Raw genomic sequence first — 25,532 nt, 5'->3', positions numbered from 1 at the left:
ATCATGGATGCAGCACCAGTGTAATCCAGTTAACTGCCCTGTTGGTGCAGTTTTGCAAGAGCATTTTGTGGCAGGTTTATTCCCTTCAACCTTAAGACCACATGTCCACCAAAGCGTTTTTTTTTCACACAGCTGGCTGGTGTTATGTTTTCAGTGGGAATGCTGTGTTTTTAAACCACCACGAACTGCACTGAGCGAGTATTTCAAAGAGAGTCTCTGAAAACAAATGCTTCACTCCCAAAAATGCTCTCAAGCTTCCACAGCGAGGTGTTTTCAGCTGGCTAAAACGCTTTGGTGGACATGCGACCTAAGTTATATGTGGCGGCCATAGCTGCTTACTGCACTCCTTTGGGTGGCGTATCACTGGGAAAAGACCCTCTGGTTACACATATCCTCGGTGGCACCCTGAGACTGAGGCCTGCACAGCGCACGAGAGTACCACCGTGCTAGGATTTGGCCATTGTACTGGAGGGCCTTACTACTGCTCCGTTTACACAAAGTACCAGGTTATAAAGTATAAAAGATTCTGCACAAAATTTGACTTTTGGGGGTTGAATAATTTTGTTTAGAGCCAATTACATTTTATAAATTTCTCATTAACTTCATGTTCCCTAAATCACTCAAATGTGTATTAATCAACTTTTTATGATAATTTGCTGATGACTTTGTTGAATTGTTTTTATAAAATTGTATTCTTGGCAGCATAATCTGTCATAATCAGTATCAATTTTGATTGCAGTTGTATGTATGTGTGCATAAATGAGGGTTCTGGAAAGGGGGGTCCCATTCTGGCCGGCCCGGGTATGGTTTTCGGACATTGTGTTTCACCTACATGGGTCTCCCCTCGAGATTCCAGGCAGGAGGGACCTGCTGTCCCAAGCAGGGGGTACCATATTTCCCCCTCGTCCGGAGTTATGGGAACTGTGGGCTTGGCCCCTGGGGGAGCCCAGCTCATAGAATCAGGTCTCTCAACAGAGGTTGTTGAGACTATACTCTAATCCAGAGCTCGCCCCCACGAGAAAATTATATATTAATCAGCACTTCACAATCACATCTTTTTAGTATTTTTTGCCTTGCACATCAATTGTTTGATGTAGGCCAAGGCAAGCACCATGACTACATTTAAGATTTAATAATTTATGCTGTGTTTCTGTTGTTTCAGAACTTCAAATTTTAGAAACCTTTGAATTGTGCAGTTTAGTTTCTCATGCATGTACTGCATATTTATTTAATATCATGAATGACCCTTTTTTTAACTGGCAGTGGGACTTCCTTCTGACACATTTGTATGATAAGCACCTGATGGAATTCATCTCCTCCATCTGCTTATTTATCCCCGTATAATAAACGTGAAGCAAACTAAACTTAAACACAACGTGAAGAAAATACATTTAAATAGACAAACGGTGTAGTTTATTGGTAAAAACATGATTTTATTTTTATTTTTGTCTGTCAACAGCTATGCATTGTGAATTTGCTTTAGTTACAAACCAGATATAAGATCATGATGCTGTATTATAGAAAAGTATTAGGAAAATTAAACTAAAATGTCAACCACCATGATAATGGTTTACATGTAGGCCTATGGCTAAAGCTCTTGACAATTTACTGTAGTTGCGCTCCCTCTAGTGGTTAAGAAATTACAATGCTGATTTGGCACAAAAATGATGAGAATGTGATTGAGATACTTCATGTTCTGTAAGTGAACACTAAAAGAGCTGGATACGTGATAAAATAAGGCAAAGAATCGTTCAGCATTCAGGATACAACAGTGCTCCGTCTTTTACTTTTGATTGGTCTACTTGACTTCAATCCCATGGATCTTGACCTGGCCGTCAAAGTGCATGTACTTGTACTTCTCAGCACCAGGCCGGTTAGGGAAGTGAATTTGAGAACCGTCAGGAAGAGTGACCAGGAATTCCTCATTGGTGAAAGTGATTTTTATCTAAAGGAAGAAAAGAAATAAGAAAGTATGCTTGTTAAAAGAGGGTCTATTATGCCCTTTCACAGGCTTGATTTTGTTTGGGGCACTATAGAACAGGTTTTGATGCTTTTTTCAGCATCTTGCTTCATAGTCTGTCAGTAACTTTTTATTTTGTTTATGTCACTATGACGCAGCCTTACTCTGAAAGGCACAATGTTTTCTTTGATTGGTTGGCTGGACCAGTGTGTTGTGATTGGTCAACCGCTTCAAGTGTTTTATGGCTATCAGGGAGTGTATCACGGAGTTTAAAAACAGAGGTTACTGATACACAGAATAACTCCCTTTGGAGTCACTTTGTAACTTTGCAGACCTTTTCCATGCTCAAACAGAAATACTAAAGGAAGCTGAAAATGTAAAAAAGCATAATAGGACCTTTTTAAATCTTGATATAAGGGGCCATTACATTTCATCCACAGCCCATTTATTATTATTATCTTCAAGTTTATTATTAACATCAGCTTCATTGAGATATAGATTGTGTCTTACCTGGAAATTCTCATTCTGATTAAATGGAAAGCTGCTCTCTCTCATCTCCTCACACCAGCTGCCGCCCTGGAACGAATTGCACACTACAGTGCGCTGATCACCATGGGCATCAAAACGAGGGTTCATGTGTAGAGCGATGTCCTCGGCGCTGTGACCAATGTTAATAGAAAAACTGCAATAGAGCAAATGAGAGATATAACTCCTGTTTGTTGCTGTTAACATTCTGAATTTGAAACGTTACTTTGCGGAGGCTTACTTTGTAGAATCGGCCTTGGGGACTCCTGTAATAGTCAAAGTCTGTCCCACCTTGAAGGACATATTCTGCACAAGCACACCCTGTTAGACAGAGTGAAAGCTCATTTTACTCTTCACAGTAATTAGATTTGTGTATATCTCACAGACTGATTTATTTGGGATACAAGTTACTAGCATGAATAGCAGAACATGTGTATCCACTTAAATTTGACTTGTACAGTTGGGCACTGTGCCTGGTTTCCCTAGAATCCAAAGAGAGACTAGCTATAATGATGCAGTGCCTCAAAAAAGCAATGCTGTCCAATTTTCCTATGCGTTGAAAGGAAAATCCGGGTCCAATGGTAAATGGCAAAGAGCCAGATTTGAAGTTAAAAAGAGAAAACTGCAGATGTGGCATGGTTGATCTATTGGAAAACCTCTGTGCTACAAGATGGATATTAAAATGACAATTCTTACTTCTTTTATGGAAGATTGCAGTATTCATGATAAATTATTTATCTATGCACATCATTATTTCTATCAAATTCATGTGCCCTCATAACATTTGATCAAAATAGCTTCCACTCCCTTTTTAGCGATATCGCCTTTCTTTTCTGATGATGTGTTTAATAATGTGAAGGCGGGACAACCTGTAACTCTCATGATATCATAGCAATAGCAAACCACAGAGATCCAACTTTTCAATCAATTTCCGATGGTCAAAATCAAGTAGTCGTTATACTTGGATATAGCTTACAAAACAATAGGGAAGAAAGATATTTCAACTTTCGTTTCATGATGCCTTAAATCATTCAATTTTTTAAATCTAGCGGCCATGCCATCTCTGTGGAGATCTGGTGTAAGCTGAGAAGCCAAGTTGGGTCAGCAGCTGCAAAATCACAAGCTGAATTATACAAGGGCTCTATTGTGATTCGCGGCTGCCAAGTAAATTTTTATAGCGGTTTTAATTATGGCAAAGGAGATAGGCTACAGCTGGCTGAATGGTGGAGAGAAAAGATGGAAAAAAGGGCGATAGGAGGAGGAAAAGAAGGGGAAAAGGCACTTAGACTGAGAATGTGAAAGAACAGATGTGTAACAGAGGTGAATTCTTTCCACATTAGTCGTGTGAGTAACTGTAAACCAGCTCTTAGACAGAAGCTGCTGCAGAACGACTGTCTCAGAGCAGTGCGATATGCCTCACTCTTTCTTTCTAAACTCCTTATTTTAACTGCGATAGGGAAGATGGCCAGCGACGCTCAGTCTCATATAGAATGACTCACACTGCTTTGCTTTCTCAGAGCAAAGAAAGTGAAAGTGCGCTAAAGGGTCTTTTTAAAAGCTAAAGTGCCCCTGGGTACTGTATGGTTTTAGACCATAGTTGGGCTTGAATTGGCCAGTGTTGCTTCATCTGTAGAAATGCCATTGAGGATTGAATATGTTAAGGTATGAATTACCCAAAAATGCGAAGGGTTACACAGACATGCATTGCAAACTTAATAGCCTAAGAAATGAAGCTGACCTCTGTCCTAAACTTAGCATAATTCACTTTCTATTATTTGATTATGGCAGTATTGCTCCATGAAAAGGCTCACATATAAAACTAAATTCAATAACTCTTTAAAGAAAAAAAAAAAAAATCTGCAGTCATTTATCCAATCTTAACTGTCACATGATTAAAAAATCCCTCTAATATAGCTACTGGTTTGATGCTCAAAATACTTTTTTTTTTTTTTTTTTTTTTTTTTTTTTTAGTATTATTAACAAAAAACACAAAATATTTTTGTGTAAACTGTTAGGCCTAGCCTACTTGTTACTTAGTACAACATTATGATAGAAATGAATCCGAGAATGGAACTAATAACAGTATAATAGCATTAGAGATATGAGGGCACATAAAGACAAAAGACAGCATATCAATTGATAAACGCATAACTTTAGCTGCTAAGTAGGCAGTTGTATTATGATGTAGCCTAACAATATGGAAGCATTCTGACATATGCACTCTTGTCTATAAGCAAATCATATAGACCATTTGACATAGAAATATACAGGAATAAATAGGAATATTATAGAAGATTGTTTTTAATTTACTCACGTCCATTTTGACTTCCTTTGAGACTATAAAGTGGAAATAAAGTGTCCGGGAAAGTTGCGCTGTGTAGAGGGCTCCTTATGTCCACTGCGAACTAGGAGTGTCCAGATCTTCAGATGACAGATCTTTTTTTCACCCAATTGGATTTATTTGTCTTCTCAACCTCGACCAATCACTAGAGTCATATGTGGAGTTACTGTGTGGAGTCTATTTCTGGCATGCACTGGTAATACGCTATAAATAAGTTAACCAATTAAAACAAGCGACTTTAAACAATGCATGCTGGTGTAGCCTACGTCTGCTGTGCGAGCAGAACATAATTAATGTAATTATACGGTTGTAGCATAACTTATCTCATTAAAGCTTTATTTAAATAATTGGCTTCAGTTTCCAATAGGCTATGATTAAACGCGTAATACAATTGACAGGCTTATGTGGAGATTGAAAAATGTCACACGTTGTAAAATATATTGATCATATAAAGAAAATTAGTAATGAGGAATTGGTATCAGAGGTGATGTATTTGTTGTCTGAGTGCTGGAATATTCAGAATTTTGGAGCTGATGACATAAGGGTGTGACACTGACCGTTTGCGCTGCTTTGCGAAACTGACGAGCATTTTAACACGACTGTGTCGTTTGCTTATTAATCTAAACTGTACAACCAAGAATTCCAGCACTAGCAACAGGCTTGTTTCGAAAGCCAGTTAGTCTATTTGGTAACAGCAAAAAAATATTTATAGGGCTCCAGGATGTCACTGACCGCAAATTGAGGAAATGCAGAATGAGAAGTTTGAGAGACCGCTGCTATGCAATATGAAAGAAACGACGTCAGCAGCTTAGTATATTTTTACAGATAATAATTTTATTGATTTTTAAAGTGTCTTGTACCATATGCCTTCTTTCCTCACACAGAGCGAAAACAATGATTAGTTAATAAAAAAAACTGACCAACGGAAGAAAATAAATAAATAATAATAATTATTTTCGTTTTGACTTCAGGTCAGTCCGATAAAATGAGCTTACCACTGTAGTGATGTAGAACAACACTTAATAACAAACTGTATAACTTGAGTTGAATACCTTTATAAAATAATTGTAGAAAATTACAGAAACATGCTCTTGCTGAGATTCCCGTGGGCGATCTTTTCTTGTGTTCATATTGGTTCATATCATAGATAGACTGTAAAAAATCCATGTCCTTTGACGCTGAAGCCGCCGTCCCGGCAGGTGGCGCTGGAACCACAAAGTATGTGTGGACTGACACAAGATGAAATTCACCACTGAAAACTTTTCCTTTACTGTCTATGCTGAAAGCAAAAGTGGTGGCCTAACTTGATTTTGTAAGGATTTTTTTTCTATTTTGTTGATGTAACTAACCTGTTATCAGATTTAATCCACGCCTTCTGATATATCATTTGATGTTTTGATGTTAAAAAAGTGCTTATTTAATGGATCATTAGCCTATCTTTTAAAAGAAAAATAGTTAAGAACACAACATTTATTTAAAAATCTGCAAATTAATTAACTTGCCTTAATTTTGTGGGCTGATTCTGATAGCAAGTCTGAACGGAAGTGCGATGCGGTGTAACGAAATGAAGAGTGTGCCCTATTTTCCGTTCTTCAAGCTATTTTTTTTCCTTTTTTATGGATTTTATGGATAGGTCTGTCTTTGAATTGTGGGGGAAATTAAGTTTGCCGGCCTGTAATAATAAGGGGCTACTGTATAAAACTAGAATGTCATTTTATTGGAATAACAGTTGACGTTGTGGCGCCTGTTCCCATGTTTTTTAAAAAATTTTTATTGAAACATTTCAAATAGCAAATTGGCATTAACATTATCCATGATAGACATTAACAATACAACCAAGCAGCATATTGTAAACAAAATAATAAGAACATAACATAAAAAAATAATACATAAAAATAATAATAATAAATAAAATAAAAACATGAAAGGAAAATTATAAGAGTAAATTAGATTTCAGATGGCTAATCCATATATATTGCCAGTAATTTAGAGAGCTTTAAGGCACTTCTCATTTTAAGTTGTTTTAAGGATTTAAATAACATTTTAAAGTCATTTTTAAAAGCCTCAAAACATGGAGAAACTTTAACAAATCTACATTTGTGTATGTAAAATTTGGCTCCAATCATCATATTATTACATAAAAATTCCATATCTTTGTTTTCCAAAAAGTAACCAAATTTGACAATATGATAATCAAAGGCAGATATTACATTTTTTGTCTCCAACCACTCATACAATCGGTCCCAAAAGGACTTAACAAACGTACAATTGTAAAACAGATGTTCCTGAGATTCAATATCTTTTTGACAAAATGTACAGACATTTCTATCCAAATTAAACCTTACTCTTAGAAATTCGTTACATGGATAAATATCATTAATTGTTTTGAAATGTACTTTCATTTTAGGTAACAAAGGAAATGACAAGTATCTGGTTCTAACTTTGATAGTATCAAATTTTGAAAACCTTGGAGAAAGATTTTTTCTTTTAACAGGAAGAGGAAAATATTTGTTTGTAATAAGTGATCTCAAAACCTTGTTATTATACATTTTTCATCCAAGAAATTATACTTATCAATAAACAAATCCAAAAGTGTGGGTATTACAGAAGAGTATTATATACCTTTAGATTTCTCAATGCTACAGGAATAGCTTTAACAACTAAAGAATATTGTCTATATGAACAGTCCAAAATAAACTTTTTTTTTAAGATTTTCATAACTTACCATATAACCATATTCATCCATTAAATGTATTACAGCCCAAACTCCTTTTTCCATCCAGTCTTTATAAAATAAAGATTTCCTCTTATGTAAAATACACCTGTTATTCCAAATTATAGTCTTATGTGGCGTAAAATTATGCTTCTACAGCATTTTCCAATATAGTAACACCTGCACATGAAAATCTGATAACTTAAAAGGTAGTTTTAAAAGTTCGAAATCACATCGTAAAAGGAAAGAGATACCCCCCTACCTTTTGGAAAAGATGAAAAGGGAGACTAAACCATAAAGATTTTTCATTTTTAACAAATGTTTGTAACCATCTTGACTTGATCATACCATTCATTGCCCCAAAATCGATTACATTCATCCCTCCTTCTTCTACCGATTTTACTATATCATTTTTTCGAATCATATGCTGCTTATTGTTCCAAATAAAATCATAATGAATTCGGTTTATTTCCTTAATGCACCTTTCTGGTACTGCCAATGAATATGCTGGGTAAATTAATCTTGATATCCCTTCCATCTTTGTTAATAAAATTCTTCCAAAAACTGAGATATTTCTTTGTAACCAGCTATTCAGTATTCTTTTATTTTTTTGCAAAACAACTTGAATATTATTTTCTTCCCTGTCCCTTAAATCTTTTGTAATAGTTATTCCCAAGTATGTGGTCTTATTTTTGACTGGAATATTATAAATTACAGTCTGTGTACTGTCATGAATAGTCAAAATCTCACATTTTTTCAAGTTTAAATATAACACGGAAGCTTCAGAAAAAAAAGATACAGCTTTTAAGGCATAAGGTATTTGATCACAGTTCTTTAAAAATAAAGTTGTATCATCTGCTAGTTGTGTAATTAGCAAGGATTTACCCAAGATATTTAAAGGTTTTATACTTTCATTATTTTTAATATACAATGCTAGTAACTCAACAGCAAGTAAGAAAAGAAGTGGGCTAATTGGGTCACCCTGACGAATTCCCCTATTAATATCAAATCTCTTTGTAGTACCTGATTGAAGTAAGACAGCACTAGTAATTTGTTTGTATAACATTGAAATTATATTAATACATTTTCTCCCAAAGCCAAAATAATGCAAAGATTGTAAGATAAAACAATGTTCAAGTTTGCCAAAAGCTTTAAAGAAGTCTAGAAATAGTATTATTCCATCATCCTCTAGCAAATGTGAATAATCTAATAAGTCTAAGACAAGCCGAATGTTATTGTGTATTAATCGATTTGGAAGAAATCCAGATTGTGTATCACTAATAATTTTACCTATACCACTTTTAAGCCTACAAGCAAAAGCATTAGTAAATATTTTGTAGTCAACATTAAGTAACGTTATTGGCCTTAAATTATCAATAAAAGTTTTATCTTTTTTTGGTTTTGGTATTAGCAAAATTATAGCTTGTTTCATTGTTGTTAGTAAAGTATTACTTTCTAAGCATTCCTTCAGCGCTCCAAAGAGCATTTCCCTTATATCAGACCAGAAAAAACGATAAAAGTTGGTTGTAAGTCCATCTTGACCAGGTGACTTCCCCAAAGCCCTTTTCTTTATAGCTGTGTCAATTTCTTCAATTTTTAAATCAGAGTCACAAGCCGTTTTTAAAATCTGGTTCAATTTTAGGAATAAAAGGATCTACTTTTTTGAAGAAATTTTCAGAGTTTGCCTCGGAAAAGGATGATGAATATAGGTTTTGATAGAATGTATATATTTCATTTTCTATTTCTTTTGGATCAGTTACAATTTTACTATTTATATTTAAAGTAATAAGTGCATTTCTTTCTTGTCTTGTTTTTTCTAATCTACTGAAATATGAACTGTTTTTCTCACCATCTTCAATCCATCTGGCTCTGGATCGTATATATGCGCCTTGTGCCTTTTTCAGGTATAAATCATCTAATTTAGACTGTAATCTAATCATTTCCTCCTTATTGGTATCTAATGACAAATCTTTTTTACAACAATCATTAATATCCTTTATAAGCTGTCTCTCTAATTCTTTCTGCTTTTTACACAGTCTTTTACCATAATCGATGGAGTAGTTTCTAACTTTATATTAAAAAAATTCCCATTTCTTTCCACATGAGTCAATCTCTTCATTTGTCCTGATTGAATATAAAATGCTTCTTATCATGTTACAAAACTGCTCATCGTTTAGAAAATTTGCATTAAATTTCCAATATTTTTGTCTCCCTATTATTCCTGTATCAGGCATTAGCATCACAGTAACTATACAATGATCAGTAATAGGAGCTGCAGAAATTGTAGCTTGTGAAACATATTTGAAGAGTTCCTGTGTTATCAACCAAAAATCTATTCTTGATTTACAACTCCCATTGGGTCTAATCCATGAATATTGTCTTAATTCGGGGTTAACATGTCTCCAAACATCTATTAGGGAATTATTAATACAAAAAGTAGTAATATTTTGATTGTATTCATAATCAACATACTTTGTTGGGAATCTATCCATCCATTCATCAGGGACACAATTAAAATCTCCACCCACCAAAATATTATCAGTTGGGAAAAGTGCTTTCAATTCACTAATAATTTCTGAAAATTGTTCTAGCAATATTTTGTTTCTTGACTGTCCATTGTAACCATAAACATTCAGGAAAATCAGTGGGGTTCCTTCAACAATCAAAACTGCAGCAATCCAGTGTCCATCTTTATCTCTTTTAACTTCAACAACTTTTCCAGGGAAGTTGTTTAAACATATGGCAACACCAGCCGATCTATTAGTTCCATGGCTAAATAAAATGGTATCCCCCCCATTGGTTTCTCCAAAATATTGAGTTTTCTGTATTGGAATGAGTCTCTTGTAAAAAAAAATACACTGTGCCTGTTGCCTTTTACAAAATAAAAAAATAGCTTTTCTCTTAATACTGTCTTTAAGCCCCCTGCATTTAACGAAATAAAAGAAATCTTAGAACAAAATGTAAACATGGTAAGCAATAGTACTATAATTAGCTAGAACAAGCTAACAATAACGCACCACACCAAATATGTGAAGAAAGTAACGACACAGCCTGTTCCCATGTGGGAGGAGAAATCGGAGAAATCGGGTGGTCTTCGTCAGGAGCGCGCGACGCAGCTGCGTGTTTGCGTCATATGCCGTTGCATTGTGGGTGAAGGAATATTAGAGAAGCCGCGCCATTTTTGTGTGTTCCGACCTGAAGTCAATAATCTTTGTTTAGTGACGGGTTTAAATACTTTCATTTGTGGAGTAGAAGACGATAACGAGTTGTTGTTGAAATGGGACGAAAAAAGAAGAAGCAAATGAAGCCCTGGTGCTGGTATCCTTTTCATAACACAATGCGGCCTGTTCAGTGCTGTTGTTGTAACGTTAGCAGCGTGATCATGAATTTAAGCTCATGAAGTCAGTTTCACACTATAGTCATATTTATTGCTACATCTTAAAAGAAAATCAGAAGGCTGTAGTTGTAGTATTTGTGCGTTTTTTGGTCTTTTAATATTTTAGAATGCCACGTTAGAGTTTAGAGAGTATTTTACACATAATAGTTGTCACAACGTTTAGCTATGCGCATTCTGAACATGCTGCACTGTAATGGTGATCTAACTAAAGTTAAACATCAAACATTTTTAAACATCAAAATTTCATATCATGCATTTCACATCCCTGAATGTAATCTTTAACCAGATTTAAGGTACTGCAACAGAGATTTTGATGATGAAAAGATTCTCATTCAGCACCAGAAAGCCAAACATTTCAAATGTCATATATGTCACAAGAAGCTGTACACAGGACCTGGGTTAGCCATACATTGCATGCAGGTTTGGACAGTTGTTTTGTTTTATAACACACTCATATACATACACATTTGTGCTATGGGCTTTTGAAATAAATCTCTTTGTTTTTAAAGGTGCACAAAGAGACAATAGATGCCGTTCCTAATGCAATACCAGGAAGAACAGACATAGAATTGGAAATCTACGGCATGGAGGGTATTCCAGATAAAGACATGCAAGATCGGAGAAGAGTACTTGAACAAAAGTCACATGGTACAGTGTAATAGTGGTTAGGATATCATATTGGTTTGTACAATGTCAGAATGTTTTTTTAAGAGAAATATAACCTTGTGTTGTCTGAGCAGAAAGTCAGAAGAAGAAACAGAATCAGGATGATTCTGATGAGGAGGATGATGATGATGATGATGAAGCCGGACCTTCGTCATTTCAGCAGCCTGCTGCTCCGCCTCAGGCTGCCTACATGCCCCCAATGACCCAGGCAGGCATTCATCCTGGAGCTCAGGCCCAAGGCATGCCACACGTTGGTTATGCAGGTGTGTATGACAATAGTTTACAGTGAACAGCTCAAACAGATGTGTGCCCCATTGAGACATATCTCCTCCTAAAGGCATGCCACCTATGTTGACTGGAGTCCCACCAATGATCCCTGGAATGCCACCCGTAATGCCAGCCATGCCACCGGGGTAGGTCTCAAAGTTCAGTTATGTAAATTATAAACTAATGTATAATGGTTTAATGTGATTAATCTTTGGTTCTGTTATGAATAGCATGATGGCAATGGGAGGGATGATGCCTCATGGTCCAGCAATGCCTCCAATGATGCATGGCATGCCACCAGGTCAGTCTTATAATATAGACAATTATTGCAGATTGAATTTTTTAATATAAGTCATTTTTAGTGATCTCTGCTTTGGTAAAAAAAAAAAAACTGAAAATACAATTTTCTAATTAAACTGTTCAGGGTTTTGTTCTTGGGTAAATTAAACTAGTCATAAGAAAGTTATTTGGCAACAAGCTGCCTCTATTTTAGATGAACAAATTTATTACATATTGCTTCCCTTTGCATCATTTTTGGTGACTAAAGTGCTTCCACCCTGATCAATATTGTGCACTATTAAGCAGATAGTTCACCATAAAATGAAAATTCACTCACAGTGTATATGATATTCTTCTTTCGGACGAATACAATCGGAGCCCATTGACAGGGTTCGTACAGTCATAAAAAACCTGGAAAAGTCATGGAATTTTAAAATAGCAATTTCCAGGCCTGGAAAAGTTTTGGAAATGTCCTGGAAATGTATTTTAAAATATGTATGTAATAGAAGATATGTTTAAGTGATAATATTGCTTAATCAAACTTTGTAAACATACTCGAGAAGAGTACGGATCCGTTCCTTCGATCCACCCGACTGCTGCATTCTGTCAGATTTCCTTTTGCAGCGTTGAGCATTACAACCAATCACACGCATTCTGTTGAGCATAATGGGCAATCAGAAGCGTTCAGATTGGCCATCGCTGAAACCTGAAATTCTCCCGTCATCATAAACAACAATGTCCAGATTGGATGTCAGAGATTAATGTCGCAGTATTGTCATCTTCCTTGATTTTAACGAGAGTGTTTGTGAGCGTTTAAACTCGCGCTAGACCCAAGCTATGGATAGACTCACAATCGGTCACAGTCTCTGCTCCCTTTCTATATAACTTTAGTTTATTCTGGTTAATATAATTTATTAATCTTGCTGGTAAGATCATATGGATTTTCTAATGCATAAAAAGCATTGATATAACTTGTAAAGTTTGTAAGATTCCTTTATCTGTGTAGTCAGAATAACCTATATAACTTGTAGTTTCTCCAAACACAAAAAAACATTATGTATCTATTAATCAACGACATTAATAATCATTATTACGATATCAAGAGCATTACCTGACAATAATGACTCTGTAAAAAAGAGTTAATTAATTTTTATAATTTGAGTAATATTAAACAGTCTGTGTAAATAAACATTTATGCTATTTCAGATTTCAGGCTTTTGTTAATGATAACATTTTATTGATGAAAGTCTTTATAGTATTCTGATTGATTTAAGTAATTGTTTAATTTAAGTATTTGAAAAATGACAACACAGGTAATCATTAAAAATTGTACTTATACATGCTCCTGGAAATCTTGCAAGGAGCCCCTTAATGGAAAATGTAATTTCTGACCCTTGCATGGGGGAATGTCTGGCATTTTTAGTTTGTAACATTATAGGCCTAGGGGTAAATTACAGAAATTAAAATTAAAATTCAGCTAGGAACGATGATTTGATGATTTGCAATGAATGGTAAATAGGAAGCAAAGCTGTTTTAAAATCTTTTTAAATTCTCATCTCATTAAATTTTGTATTCCAAAAGTTTGTCTCTGGCACTCCTGCCACCTTGTTAAGTTACTGTCAGTGTTACTGGACACTTAATTGTTCATTGTTGCCTGCCTCCCATTGATGCGTGTTAAAGGGAAAGTTCACCCAAAAATGAGCCTGTGATATTTATCTGCTGACCCCCAGTGCATCAACATGTAGGCGTGTTTGTTTCTTCAGGAGAACACAAATGAAGATTTTTAGCTCAGCCGTTGCTGTGTGTAGGTCATATAATGCATGTGAATGGGTAACAATTCTAAGAGAGCAAAAAAAAAACATGCACAAAGAGCCCTGTGCCTCATGCAAACACACTGATATCTTAAGACACAAAACTCAGTTTGTGTGAGAAATCGAGCTGTATTTATATCATTTTTTACCTCAAACACAACGCTATATCCAACAGCATTCACTTCCAGTAAGGTCAATATGCACGCTCTGGGTATATGAGCCAGTGTGTATTATTGACCTTACCGGAAGTGAAGTACATGATGGCTGTTGGATATAGCGTTGTATTTGAGGTAAAAAATTATATAAATATGGATTGATTTCTCTCACAGATAAACATCACATTTTCTAATCCTCTTTTGTATTAAACCACATAGCTTGTCATTAATTCATTAAAAATATGCTGTGATTTGACATTTTTACATGGATTTTTCTTATTTTACATGTATACACAGACGTTTCATGGAAGCTTGGGTCATGAATATTTGTTTAAGTCATGGAAATTTATTGGTAAAAATAGTATGAACCCTGCATTGATTCACTTCAGAAGGTCTTTATTTACCCCCTTGAGTCGTGTGGATTACTTTTATCATGGATGGATGCCCCTTTGTGGGCTTCAAATTTTAAGCTTGGATTAGCCAGAATTTGTATTTATATAACTCCGATTGGAATTGTCTGAAAGAAGGGTGGCTTGAGGGTAAATCATGAGGTAATTTTCATTTTTGGGTGAATATTTTTGGTCACCAAAATGTTGTTGTATCTAGTCATATTCAAGCATTGTGATTTTATTGATAATGTACAAAACATTGAAAAATTGTCCAAAGGTTTTAGTAGAGAATGTTCTTGTTTATAGGAATGCCACACCATGTTGCAAGGCCTGGCATGCCTCCAATGGCACCTGCAGCCCCTGTCACTGCTCCTGGAATGGCCAGCAGACCAGCTGTACCTGCCACACAGTCTGTTGCTTCTAAACCTCTCTTCCCCAGCGCTGTGCAGGTACCGAATGTAGGACCAGACTGACTTGTTTGCTGGATTAGTATGTAGACACTGTTTGTGATTTGAAAAATGTATGGGATCATTACAAGATTTATTGGATCGTAGATTAAAATTACTTTATTTGTAAGGGGACACATGCAATTTCATAAAAACACATGAACAAACATGAGTAAAAAAGACAGAATTAGCCAAAAGGCTATTTTTCATCTGTAGTCCCCTGACTGATTGTCCGATTGATTTAAAGAAACAACCGAAAACCAGTGGGCAGTGTAATGCTTTGGGTTCAGACTACACACTATTTTTGTCTGTTATGACAGTCACTGTCAAATTGTGATTTCACTCCTAAATTCTTGTCTTGAACAAGATGCATGTCAGACTTCACATTGCTTCCTGACCAATCCTCGCTTGCTGTCTTTAAAAACGTTCATGATGTAAGAGAAGGCAGCTGACTTCCAGAAATGGCATAAACAATGCGGCATGCAAGCTTAATGCTAATTCGAAGCCCCTCCGCTATCGATTGCCAGCATTTATTTTTTCAGTGGCATGGTAGTCCCTCAAGGAAACATCACACAGGGCCAGACAGGAGTATTTTCATAGCTCCATCTTTCCTCCATTTATGTAATTCCACCTAGCAGCACCAATACTATCCTCTCTTGTTTCTCCATGTATGAAAGCTGTGTACAGAAGAGCTTCTGTGCTTATATTGGTCAGTGTCACTATTGCCACAGAACCCATCGTGGAGGACTGGGGGAAAAAAGCATGTTAGGATAGCGTGTCAGTCTGCAGTGCTTCACGACGTGTGATTTATCTTTTTATATAACTCTTGCGTCTTGACGGCCATTGCTGTTTGTGAATCACCATGATGCCTAATGTCAAAAGGATTGTACCAAATCCGGGCTGGTATCATGTAGTCTGAACCCGGCATAATGGAGAAGTGATTTTCGTTTTCTTTTTTGACAAATAAAGTGACTGTAATGGACAAGAGCCAAGCAGATCTTTTTGTTAATAGACTATAACTCCCTTTAAACAGGCTTTTAAAATCTTTGCCCAAACACCCTAGAGTAATTGCCAGGTTACTTTGTTAGTTTGAATCCTGAGTTGAGTCTAAGGAAAGGTTTTTACTGTTATCCTTTCTCTCTGTGCTTCAGATGGGGACTGGTGTTGCGAGCCCCAGCGCCACCCCTGCAAGTGCAGAGACACAGTCTGCCTCCTCTAAACCTCTGTTCCCTAGCTCTGCCCAAGTACGCACTAGTTTGTGTGCTTCTCTTTACTGCAGCACAGCATGGAGATCAGACATGCTTGTTTCTGTCATTACTATGCACACATGCATATGAAACTGTGGTGTTGATATTGTTTAGGCCGATATTTAGCTGCTTAGTTATTTGATTCGGTTTTTTGATGCATGCATATGCTATTTGTGTTCGGCATGTTACATGTGCAATATATGTAATCATCTTTGAAGAGATTTTTGCCACCAAGTAGCCTTTTCTTATCCAAAGGTTGTTGATTTTTTTGCATCATAAGTTCTGTATTTTTAAGAATTTTATAATTTTCTGTAATTATCCAAAGTTTTTTTTATATATAATTTAGTGTGTGCTGTGATTGAGCAAGACCTTTGTTTTTCTTCCAAGCATGTTTTGAAAATGTCAGCTTTTCATTTCAGGCGCAGCAGACTGTATCAGGACCGTCATCAACCACCTCTGATTCTCCCAAAGTGACATTCCCAGCCTACACCCAGCCTTCCTCCACTCCTTCTGTTGCTGCCTCCCCCAGCACTGTGGCCAAGCCCCCTGCCACAGTCACAAGTAAGCCAGCCACCCTCACCACCTTGAGTGCTACCAGTAAGTTGATGCACCCTGATGAGGATATTTCGCTGGTGAGTGCTCGAGTTTTGCTCTAACTACTTTTTTTGACAGTAAGTAATTGTGAATGCATTATCTGGTGTTAAAGGAATATTGCAAAAGCACAACATTTAATAATTGATAATAAATGATGATATTAGAATACATGCAGTCCAAAATATGTCCTTGTTATGGCAAGTTTCTGATTGCATTGTTATTGTCTTGGCCCCCAATTCAGGAAGAGAGACGAGCTCAGCTGCCTAGGTACCAGAGGCTAATTCCTCGGCCTGGGCAGACTGCAGCAGCTGCTGCTTCGGCTCCCCCTAGTGGAGCAGTTGGAGGAATGATACCTGCCCAGCAGGTTATACCTCCTCAGCAGCCTGGTATGAGGCATCCCATACATGGTAAGATTGTGCCTGTAGGTCATATCATTTCTGTTGATGGTTCGTCACCATTGCAGGGCTTTTCTGACAAAATGAAGTTTAGTCCCGCTAAAGGTTTTATCATTTGATGTGCCGTTTTGCAGAACTGGTACCTGCTGATAGTTACTGCTTTGAAACACTCCTGTGAGTGTTTGTGCTCTGTGACGAGCGTCTGAGGTTTCTATTTACAACGTGGTTTTGTAGCTGTTTATAGGCATACCTGTTGCAAGTGTGATCACAATGGCCAATCAAATGTGTTAGTCACAATCTGCTCAACACCAAAATGGCAGAGTTTTTGTTTAACGCAAGTTCTGCACACTTGTGAATCCTTTCCTAATAACCAACAAAACATGAATACAATGTCAAAAAAGATTAATTGTACAGTGTAAACACTTCATTGATTATAACTAGGGCTGTCAAAATTACATTTTCTGTTTATTCCCTGGCCCATAGTTGGAGAAACTGAGATCAGCCATAGATGTAAAGGATGCAGCAGAAAACATTAATAGGGAAAGAAAAGGGTTAACAATAACATTAGGCTACTCTGAAACAAGTGCAGTTATAGAATGCATAAGCTACTATATTTTCTGCTTAACTTTTATTAGACTCCAGGTCAAAAGAAAAGTGCATTTTTTTTCTGAACAACACCGCTCCCGAATCCAAGTTTCTCTCACTGTTCGTGTGAATCGTGGCACAGTTTGGCACGCGCACACAAAATACTGGCAGTTCAATAGCGTATCTCTTAAAGGGGCCACACTATATTCCTGTTTGTGGAATATGGACCTCCTCCAGGTATGGTCTGGTACTGGTGTGCTCCCAGGTCCATATGGCAGCTTTCACATTACCAATTTGTCATATGAACTGTGCCCTGTCCTGAATTAAACTGACAGTTTAAAAACTCCCTTTATTTATATTCTTAAAATGAGAGGAAGCACTGCATATTCTAAATTTTTAAGCTTAGGCTTAAGAGGAAGGAACAAGTTCTTTGAAAAACATCTGTGACCTTTGAAACATGTCTAGTCTTCATGCTCTAAATATGGTTTCACTAATAATACATGTGCATTTTCATAATGCATGCATATTTGTCCATACCCATGTTGATTAGGGTATTAAAAACATTAATTTAGGGTAGATTTAGAACTGATAAAAATGTTCTATTAAATTGCGATTAATCGCGAGTTAACTCATCGAAATATCAATTAAATATTTTAGTCGATTGACAGCCCTAATTAAAACAGATTTCGCAAGAGTGCAGCTTTGTGTACCTCCTGTTGTAATTGACAGCTTCAGTGATTATAATGGCAGCAAACTTTGCTCGCTGTCGGAATGTACTTAATATTTTTATGCTGCTAACTACACATTTAAACGTTTCTGGATTGACAACCATATTAAAATGTGCTGTTCAATCCGATTGACAGTGATAACCATAGCAATGGATGGGAAAAAAATGATCTGATACTTTGTCAAATTACCTTTGCATTAAGTCTTGGAGTGTTAATGCAAAATAATATACCTGCCACTTTTTCTGTGTAATGTTACTTTGTATAATTTATTACTAATTTTAGTCATTGTTTGTCAGAATAGTGGCCAAGCAATAAATGGATGCTGTGGCACTGTAATAGTGATGTAATGAGTAGGGATGCTCATATTGACCGTGTAACCGTTAACTGTTAGTAAGAATTTTGACCAATTAACACTTATTAACACTGCATGTATTCTACACATTAGTTAAAAAATTAAGCAATGGGAAAGAATCAAATGTGTGGGACCATTTCGACAGAAAGGGTGATGAAGTTACATGCAAAATAAGCTGTATTACAATACAGCAGTAGGCTAGTACAAGCTCCTGACTGGTGGAGGAAAGCAAATGAAAGTCGCTTCCCGAGGCTGGCTGCTCTAACGTGGCGTCTCTGTATCTGAGGCAGGCTGATACAGCTCGAAACATCACTTGCAAACGAAACAAGCTAAACAATCTAAACAAATTTTTTAAAAAAATAACGCAGTTTGCGTGAATAAAATAATTCAGTTTTTCTTATACCTTACACCTCTGCAAAGTGAATAGCCTATAAATCAGATCTTTAATTCCTGCAGTAGAGCCTATATTTAACGGAGTTCACAGCAACAAAAGCAAAAGATTCAAGATGCATTTTATTCAGCAGCATTCTATTGTATTTTTATGCTTTCTAGACTGAGAAAAGACAGAAAATGTATTTTTGTCTCATGGGAATGAAAGACAAGAATTCCCAGAATGCTTCGCTGCCCTACGAGACCACTCCCAAAGCCACCGCTACTGAATCACTGATCACTTTCCCACCGCGTTCATCTTCATAAAATCAGTTCAGTTTGAGAACAGGCACTACAATTAAAAACTGAACGTGTCTTTTCAATATAATGTGATTTAGGCGCTGAGGGAGTCTCACAGCACAAGCTCTGCAGGAGTCAGATTACATTTAGGCGTGATGAATGAGCTCTTGTGATGAGAGCTGAGGTAAACGGTAACAAGCTCTCGGCTAGTGTTGTCAAAAATATCGATATTTCGATATGTATCAATTAGGCCTGCACGATATTGGAAAAAAATTACATTGCGATATTTTTTTCCCCAACGATATATATTGCGATATTGAGAGCCATCAATCCAGGCTAAAGTCAATAATTACCATTCCGTGATATTAATAATTTCACTAATAAGCAAGCTTCATTACAAGTGACAAAAAGAAATGTTGGAAAGTATGTGCAAACATGAAACTAAACCTCCAGTAGGTGGCAGCAGGTGACCGTCTTAATGAGTGAGTCACTGAGTCGTTCATTCAAACGATTCATTCGAACGCTGAATCGTTCACACTTGTTGCTGTGAGTGAGACGTCTTACGGGTCTGTTATGAACGCTTTTCACTGCTGAAATAGAACAAAAACACTAAATATTGCATCTAAAATGTAAGTGACTAAGTGAATGTTAGTTGTTTATGGAACTGTCATATGAAATCAGTGTCATTTTCAGTCGTGATGGTATTCAGGAAAACGCTCGTGTTGTGATTTCTCCTCGAGAGGCTGCACGAGCGTGAACAGTGCGACCTTATTATCATCAGTTCATTATATATTATCCACAATCGATCGCCACTTACACTAAATAAATGCACAAACATTCTTGCATTTTGGTGATTCGCTAGTTATTTTTTGTTTTAATCAGGCTCTTGTCCGTCAGTCAAGTAAAATTCTTTCACTTGTCCCTTCAAAACACCCACATGTCCCTGACAAGCGTTCATGTCGAGCCCTGCTTTGTATTCGTCGTAAAGATCTTTGTGGTGCCGTTAGAAGTGATCAGACAAATTGGTGGTGTTTTCTTGTTTCTTGTACTCTTTTTGTTCAACATCCTCAATTATGTAACCAAAATAGTCCCAAAAAGATGATTTCTGGTACGAAACTTTTTTTCCTCTTCGGTGCGCATTTTAGCAGTGAATGTTAGCCCGTGAGCGGTGAGCAGCGGCACAGCAAACCAATCACTGTGCAGGTATGAGGAACGTGCATGTCACTCCAGCAACAAACTCGTGTTTACTGTGTGCTTCCTTAATACACCATGGGCTGCTACCATAGACCGTATAAAAATACTACTACCCTTTACATCGCATGTTCCGGCGATGTGACTATCGCACACGCGCACATCGCGATGTCGATGTTAAAACAGAATATCGTTCAGTCCTAGTATCGATACTGGAATATCTGAAACGATACGATTCTCAATTTTTACAGCATCGAGTTGAAACACACCCACATATTCTCACTCAGCCCAGTTAACTTCTGCACACGCTGAACGCGCGTTCTGGTGGATTTTTCCTCATGACAGTGTGTTAGTGTTAGTGCACACTAGAGGTCTTCACGGGGCACCCGGGATCCGACCCGGGACCCATACAGGTTCGGGTCTATATTTTAAATGGTCAGCCAGTCCCAATTTATTACTTCGGGTCCCGGGTCTGTTTAACGTTGTACCCTATGTAATACGTCGATAGGACTCGGAGAACACCTGGCTGTGATAGTCATCACGGCTTGTGTGTTTTATATAACTTGCAAATTTGCTAAATTTGGATGAGAAAAGTTAAGCCGGGAAATTAGGTTTAGAAATATTTTTTTTAAAAACACGAACTCTTTCTCTTTTGCTCGCGCTCTCTCAGCCGTTTAGAAAGTGGGCTGATTTAATGCATGCGCACAGTAAATGTACTCAACGGTATATTTCAAATCAGGAACAAGACCTCAGGTGAACGGTCACATAAATGTTTTCTGTGACGCTCAAATTGCGTAAAAAAAAGCTCATATTTCAGGTTGCTCCAGTTAACGCGCGAGTGCAGTCTCAAGCACATACTTTCTATGGCAAAATAATGTGAATGAACCGTCTTGTTTGAGAGTCAGCCGAAACTTTAAAGTTTTGGTTGTCAGGCGCGGCAGATTATGGCAAATAAATAATGCTAACGTTAGCGGCCATGGCACTGAACGAGCAAGCAATCGTTATTAGTTCAAAAGGGCAAACAGTCAAAGTTATTATATGCGGGTTAACTCGAGTTGAAATGCCCTGCTGTAAATCAGTCACTGAAATAAAGTGGACTTTTACAGCTGAAATGATGAGTGAATCAAGCTCATGCTTAAAAAACAAAAGAGGAATATTGTAATATATCACAATCAGGTACAAAGAGGGAGACGACGGCTATAACGTTAGCTAGGCTGAGACAAAGTTATTTTTCCAGCCTGTTTATTGACTTGTTAAGAGCAGTTTATAGTGGAATATAAGATAGTCGGGTCTGTGTCTTCCTGCCGGGTTCGATTCCAGCTATCAAATAAAAGACAAATAAAAGATCGAATAGTAGACGGGTCCGGGTCGGTTCTGTGTGGAACATTGCAGGTCTCTTCGGGTTCGGGTACAAATTTTTTGACCTGTGAAGACTTCTAGCGCACATAGACTACCGTAATAAAGCCGCCTCTGACATGATACAAGTGCAGACATTTGCTTCTTTTTCCAGCTTATTATTGGTCAAATACACTCCAAAAAAATGATCAATAATTTAGTAATAAAACAATCATTTGAATAAACTCCAGGGTTACTACTGATAGAAAGCCATATATGCTAATCGTTGAAGTAACCCTTTAATATTAGCAGTCAATCTTGTTTAATCATGTAATATTTAGTATAGCGCTGTACAATATTGGAAAAAAATTAACTTATAACTATACTATATAGCGATTTTAAAAACTATTTCACCAGATGATTTGACTAGCTCTATTTGTGAAGAATTAACCATTCTAGGATTCTTGGAGTTGAAGCTTGTTATTTGATTAACACTGGTGGAGCTAAGGGTATATTTTTCTGCTGTCACTAAGATGAATGCACGAATACAATATGATACATTTGTTTTCTTTTTCAATTGTTTACGACACATAACTGACTGTGTTTATGAGTATACTCGCTGAGATGGGCATGTTGACTCATTTTGTGTTCACGTGTCTGTTTAAGCTCAAAAAGAAGAGAGAACTGAATATGGTGTTCATCCGCTGTCTGCAAACCGCACAAACAGTGTGCGAGTTTCAGTCTCCTTGCTCTTGATTTTTAAACTGACATGGCTTAAACAAGCAACTGATAAACTTTGATTCTAGTTGGCTCACAATTTGTGTATTTTTGCTTTTAGGTCAGTATGGTGGTCCTCCACAGGGCATGCCTGGTTATATGACTGGTGGCATGCCTCCTTATGGACAGAGTTCCCCAATGGTGCCCCCATACCAAGCTGGCCCATCTGGCCCTCCCATGGGCATAAGGCCACCTGTAATGTCTCCAGGCAGCCGATACTGAAACAGCGCTGTCGTCCCACTAGGTTTGGAGGTTAAACCTTTTCTCATCTTGTGCTTTTAATGTAGCCAAACCAATGAGCTCTAAACCCACTGCTGAAGAAAAACTGGACATTTAAGATATGTAATATCACACAAAAGTATTGGATTCAGCCCTTAAATAAAGACTAAGAAGATAACAGCAGTATCAATGTTACAGTTGATACATGTATTGCTTTTCTTCCTGTTGTGTTTCATTCAGGTTGTACAAGTACAGTATATTAGACAAAGGTTCATAATATATTGAAGCCGCTGGCCTAACAGTATCTCCATACGCAAGGCAAGTTCCAGTAAGATTTCTGTTTTTATCTTAGTAGTGAAGCCCTCACAGCACCATACTGTGCTGTTGGACTTTACGTCCCCAACATCAGCTTGGTGAGGGCTTCAGATAACTGTTGTCATGGTGGTTTTTTTTGTTTTGTTTTTTGTTTTTTTACTGTTTGCACCCATTTATTCAGGGTTTAAATAGCACAAGGGTAAATATGTCTCTATGTATTTTTGTTTTGTTTTTTGCTCTGTGCATTGTAATAAAACCATACTTAATTTTGATTTTTTTTTTTCTTCTTGATTTTGTTTTTGTGAGTGTTTCCTGAACAGTGGAGTCTTCAGGCAGGTTGGTTTTCTTGATAAAGCCATAATGATGATACAGATACACTCGCTCTGTCAATAACAAATTTGTTCTGGAATGTTCATATAGGTATTTAGTCTAACACACCATTAAAATTTTACATTTATAGTAAAGACTAAAGGCGTAATCACTCCTTAATGTTTAACTGTCAAATCACACATTTTTGCTTGATAACCTAGTTGCATGAATGAGCTATCCAGAAGTTGGATTTGAAATGCCCCACACATTTGTCTGACATTTGCTTGATGTGATATTTCTCACTTACCAGTATTAAATTGGTACAATGGCTTGGAAGCATTTCCTGGTCTGCAGGTAAGACCCGCTATGTGAATTGTTGCAAAGGATCCAATTTTACTGCATGTTTATTATTTCACCCATGGGTTCTAATTGGGATTCATCACAAGAATATCACGTTGTTTTTTATCGTTTGAGGAAAAGCAGGAACAATTGACTGAAGATAGTTACCAGTCAAGTGTTTGTCAATTTAGATTGATCTTTTTTAAAGTTGCTAACCCTCCTCCTGGTGATACCATCTTGCAAAGTCAATCAAACTCCCTTGAACGGCATGCGTTATAACCATAATGTTGGATTACTTGAAAATTCCAGATGTGGTGAAGCTATAAATTGAACTCTACAGGAATATAGCTCCAGTAGCAGGGTTGGCTACTCCTGCTTTTTAAAAAAAAAATCTCAGACCATAGGTTTTCATTTTTCCAAGTAATTTGGTATTACTTGGAATGAAGAGAAGTGTTGTTAGGATTGTTGCTCCTGATTTAAAATAGAAAGGTAGGGTTCTTTTAGACTGATGTTACAAATGTGAAATAAACAAATTGTATTCTAGTTTGAGTGTCTCATTGCTTGGATTTTAATGCGCAGTACAGTACTTGTCAACATGGTTTTATGGTTATTTTTCACACATGAAAACTTTCACAACCTCTCTTGGCATGCAGTTTGGTGCTATTTGAGCTTCAATATATTGGAGCGTTTCCCAACAGTATTAAAAACTTATCAATGCAAAGGAATGCAGGAAGTGCTGCACAGGGTGTAAGATCTCGGTGCTCTTTGGTTGTGTAGGATAATTAAGTTTAAATGCAAAAGTAGTCCAAGGCACTCGATGGGTATATTGAGAAAGTTAAAAAGCCTTTATTTTTTCATGGCTTAAACATTTAAAAAATTGGTGACAGAGACACAGAGACATTGGTGTCTCTGTCACCAATTTTTTAAATGTTTAAGCCATGAAAAAATAAAGGCTTTTTAACTTTCTCAATATACCCATCGAGTGCCTTGGACTACTTTTGCATTTAGTATTAAAAACTTAATTTGACAAACTTTCTCATACTGTACATTTTTTTTGTATACTTATACACTCTGAAAAGGTTTGATCAATGAAATCAAGTGTAAATTTTACACCAATTAGTTTGTCAGAACAATGAGAATAAATCTTGTTTCAAACACATACAGCTCTGTAAAAAAGTAAAAGACCACTAACATTGAGAAACATGGATTTCTCAATGTTAAGTGGTCTCTTAATTTTTTTTATAGCTGTACTAACATCTGCTATTGTTAGTTAGTATGAATCAATAACTAAGATTTTAAAGGGGTACTTAAGCGCTGTGAAGATGAATCTGTATTTAAACTGGGTCATTAGTGTAGTAGAAATGTGAAATTGTTTTTGAAGTTAGTGCCTTCTAGACTGAGAAATTAATTTGTCTCATGGGGATGAAAGACAACCAAACAAGAGCCTCCGCTGACTACGCATGCTGTGCCGTTTATACTTGACGCACTCGCCATTGTGCTATTCTTTTAAACTACAGAGGGCAAATTG

The 25,532-nt window shown here is 36.7% G+C and overlaps 2 protein-coding genes across 4 annotated transcripts; one reads left to right on the top strand and one right to left on the bottom strand.

Moving 5' to 3' along the window:
• Positions 1-1,412: 1,412 nt before the first annotated feature.
• Positions 1,413-4,965, bottom strand: LOC137093554 (beta-galactoside-binding lectin-like). Its single transcript, XM_067458367.1, has 4 exons — positions 4,800-4,965; positions 2,727-2,806; positions 2,471-2,642; positions 1,413-1,945 (listed from the first exon to the last, which is right to left on the bottom strand). The coding sequence occupies exons 1-4, from the start codon at positions 4,803-4,805 to the stop codon at positions 1,799-1,801; spliced, it is 405 nt and encodes a 134-aa protein (XP_067314468.1). The 5' UTR covers positions 4,806-4,965; the 3' UTR covers positions 1,413-1,798.
• Positions 4,966-10,673: 5,708 nt separating this feature from the next.
• Positions 10,674-24,547, top strand: znf207b (zinc finger protein 207, b). 3 transcript variants are annotated; one of them, XM_067459500.1, is made up of 12 exons: positions 10,674-10,857; positions 11,230-11,356; positions 11,446-11,584; positions 11,677-11,865; positions 11,940-12,015; positions 12,100-12,170; positions 14,810-14,952; positions 16,101-16,193; positions 16,616-16,828; positions 17,032-17,197; positions 22,884-23,066; positions 23,282-24,547. In XM_067459500.1, the coding sequence occupies exons 1-11, from the start codon at positions 10,817-10,819 to the stop codon at positions 23,042-23,044; spliced, it is 1,419 nt and encodes a 472-aa protein (XP_067315601.1). In that variant the 5' UTR covers positions 10,674-10,816; the 3' UTR covers positions 23,045-23,066; positions 23,282-24,547. The 3 variants fall into 3 exon arrangements, with proteins under 3 accessions (XP_067315601.1, XP_067315600.1, XP_067315602.1); XM_067459499.1 differs by having other exon boundaries at positions 22,884-24,547; XM_067459501.1 differs by lacking the exon at positions 16,101-16,193 and having other exon boundaries at positions 10,675-10,857; positions 22,884-24,547.
• The last annotated feature ends 985 nt before the right edge of the window (positions 24,548-25,532 follow it).

The sequence above is a fragment of the Pseudorasbora parva genome, chromosome 12 (assembly GCF_024679245.1).
Source record: "Pseudorasbora parva isolate DD20220531a chromosome 12, ASM2467924v1, whole genome shotgun sequence".
Classification (NCBI taxonomy): domain Eukaryota; kingdom Metazoa; phylum Chordata; class Actinopteri; order Cypriniformes; family Gobionidae; genus Pseudorasbora; species Pseudorasbora parva.
The sequence above is the reverse complement of the archived record's forward strand: the minus strand, read 5'-3'. Positions and strand labels throughout refer to the sequence as shown.

Excerpts from the sequence above, each read along its gene's own strand:
- LOC137093554 (XM_067458367.1), bottom strand. Across the intron at positions 2,643-2,726 it reads CCCAAGGCCGATTCTACAAA|TTTTTCTATTAACATTGGTC; the intron begins GTAAGCCTCCGC and ends GCTCTATTGCAG. Across the intron at positions 1,946-2,470 it reads ATCAGAATGAGAATTTCCAG|ATAAAAATCACTTTCACCAA; the intron begins GTAAGACACAAT and ends TTCTTCCTTTAG.
- znf207b (XM_067459500.1), top strand. The coding sequence starts at position 10,817 with ATGGGACGAAAAAAGAAGAAGCAAATGAAGCCCTGGTGCTG. Across the intron at positions 16,194-16,615 it reads TGTTCCCTAGCTCTGCCCAA|GCGCAGCAGACTGTATCAGG; the intron begins GTACGCACTAGT and ends TTTTCATTTCAG. Across the intron at positions 17,198-22,883 it reads TATGAGGCATCCCATACATG|GTCAGTATGGTGGTCCTCCA; the intron begins GTAAGATTGTGC and ends TTTTGCTTTTAG.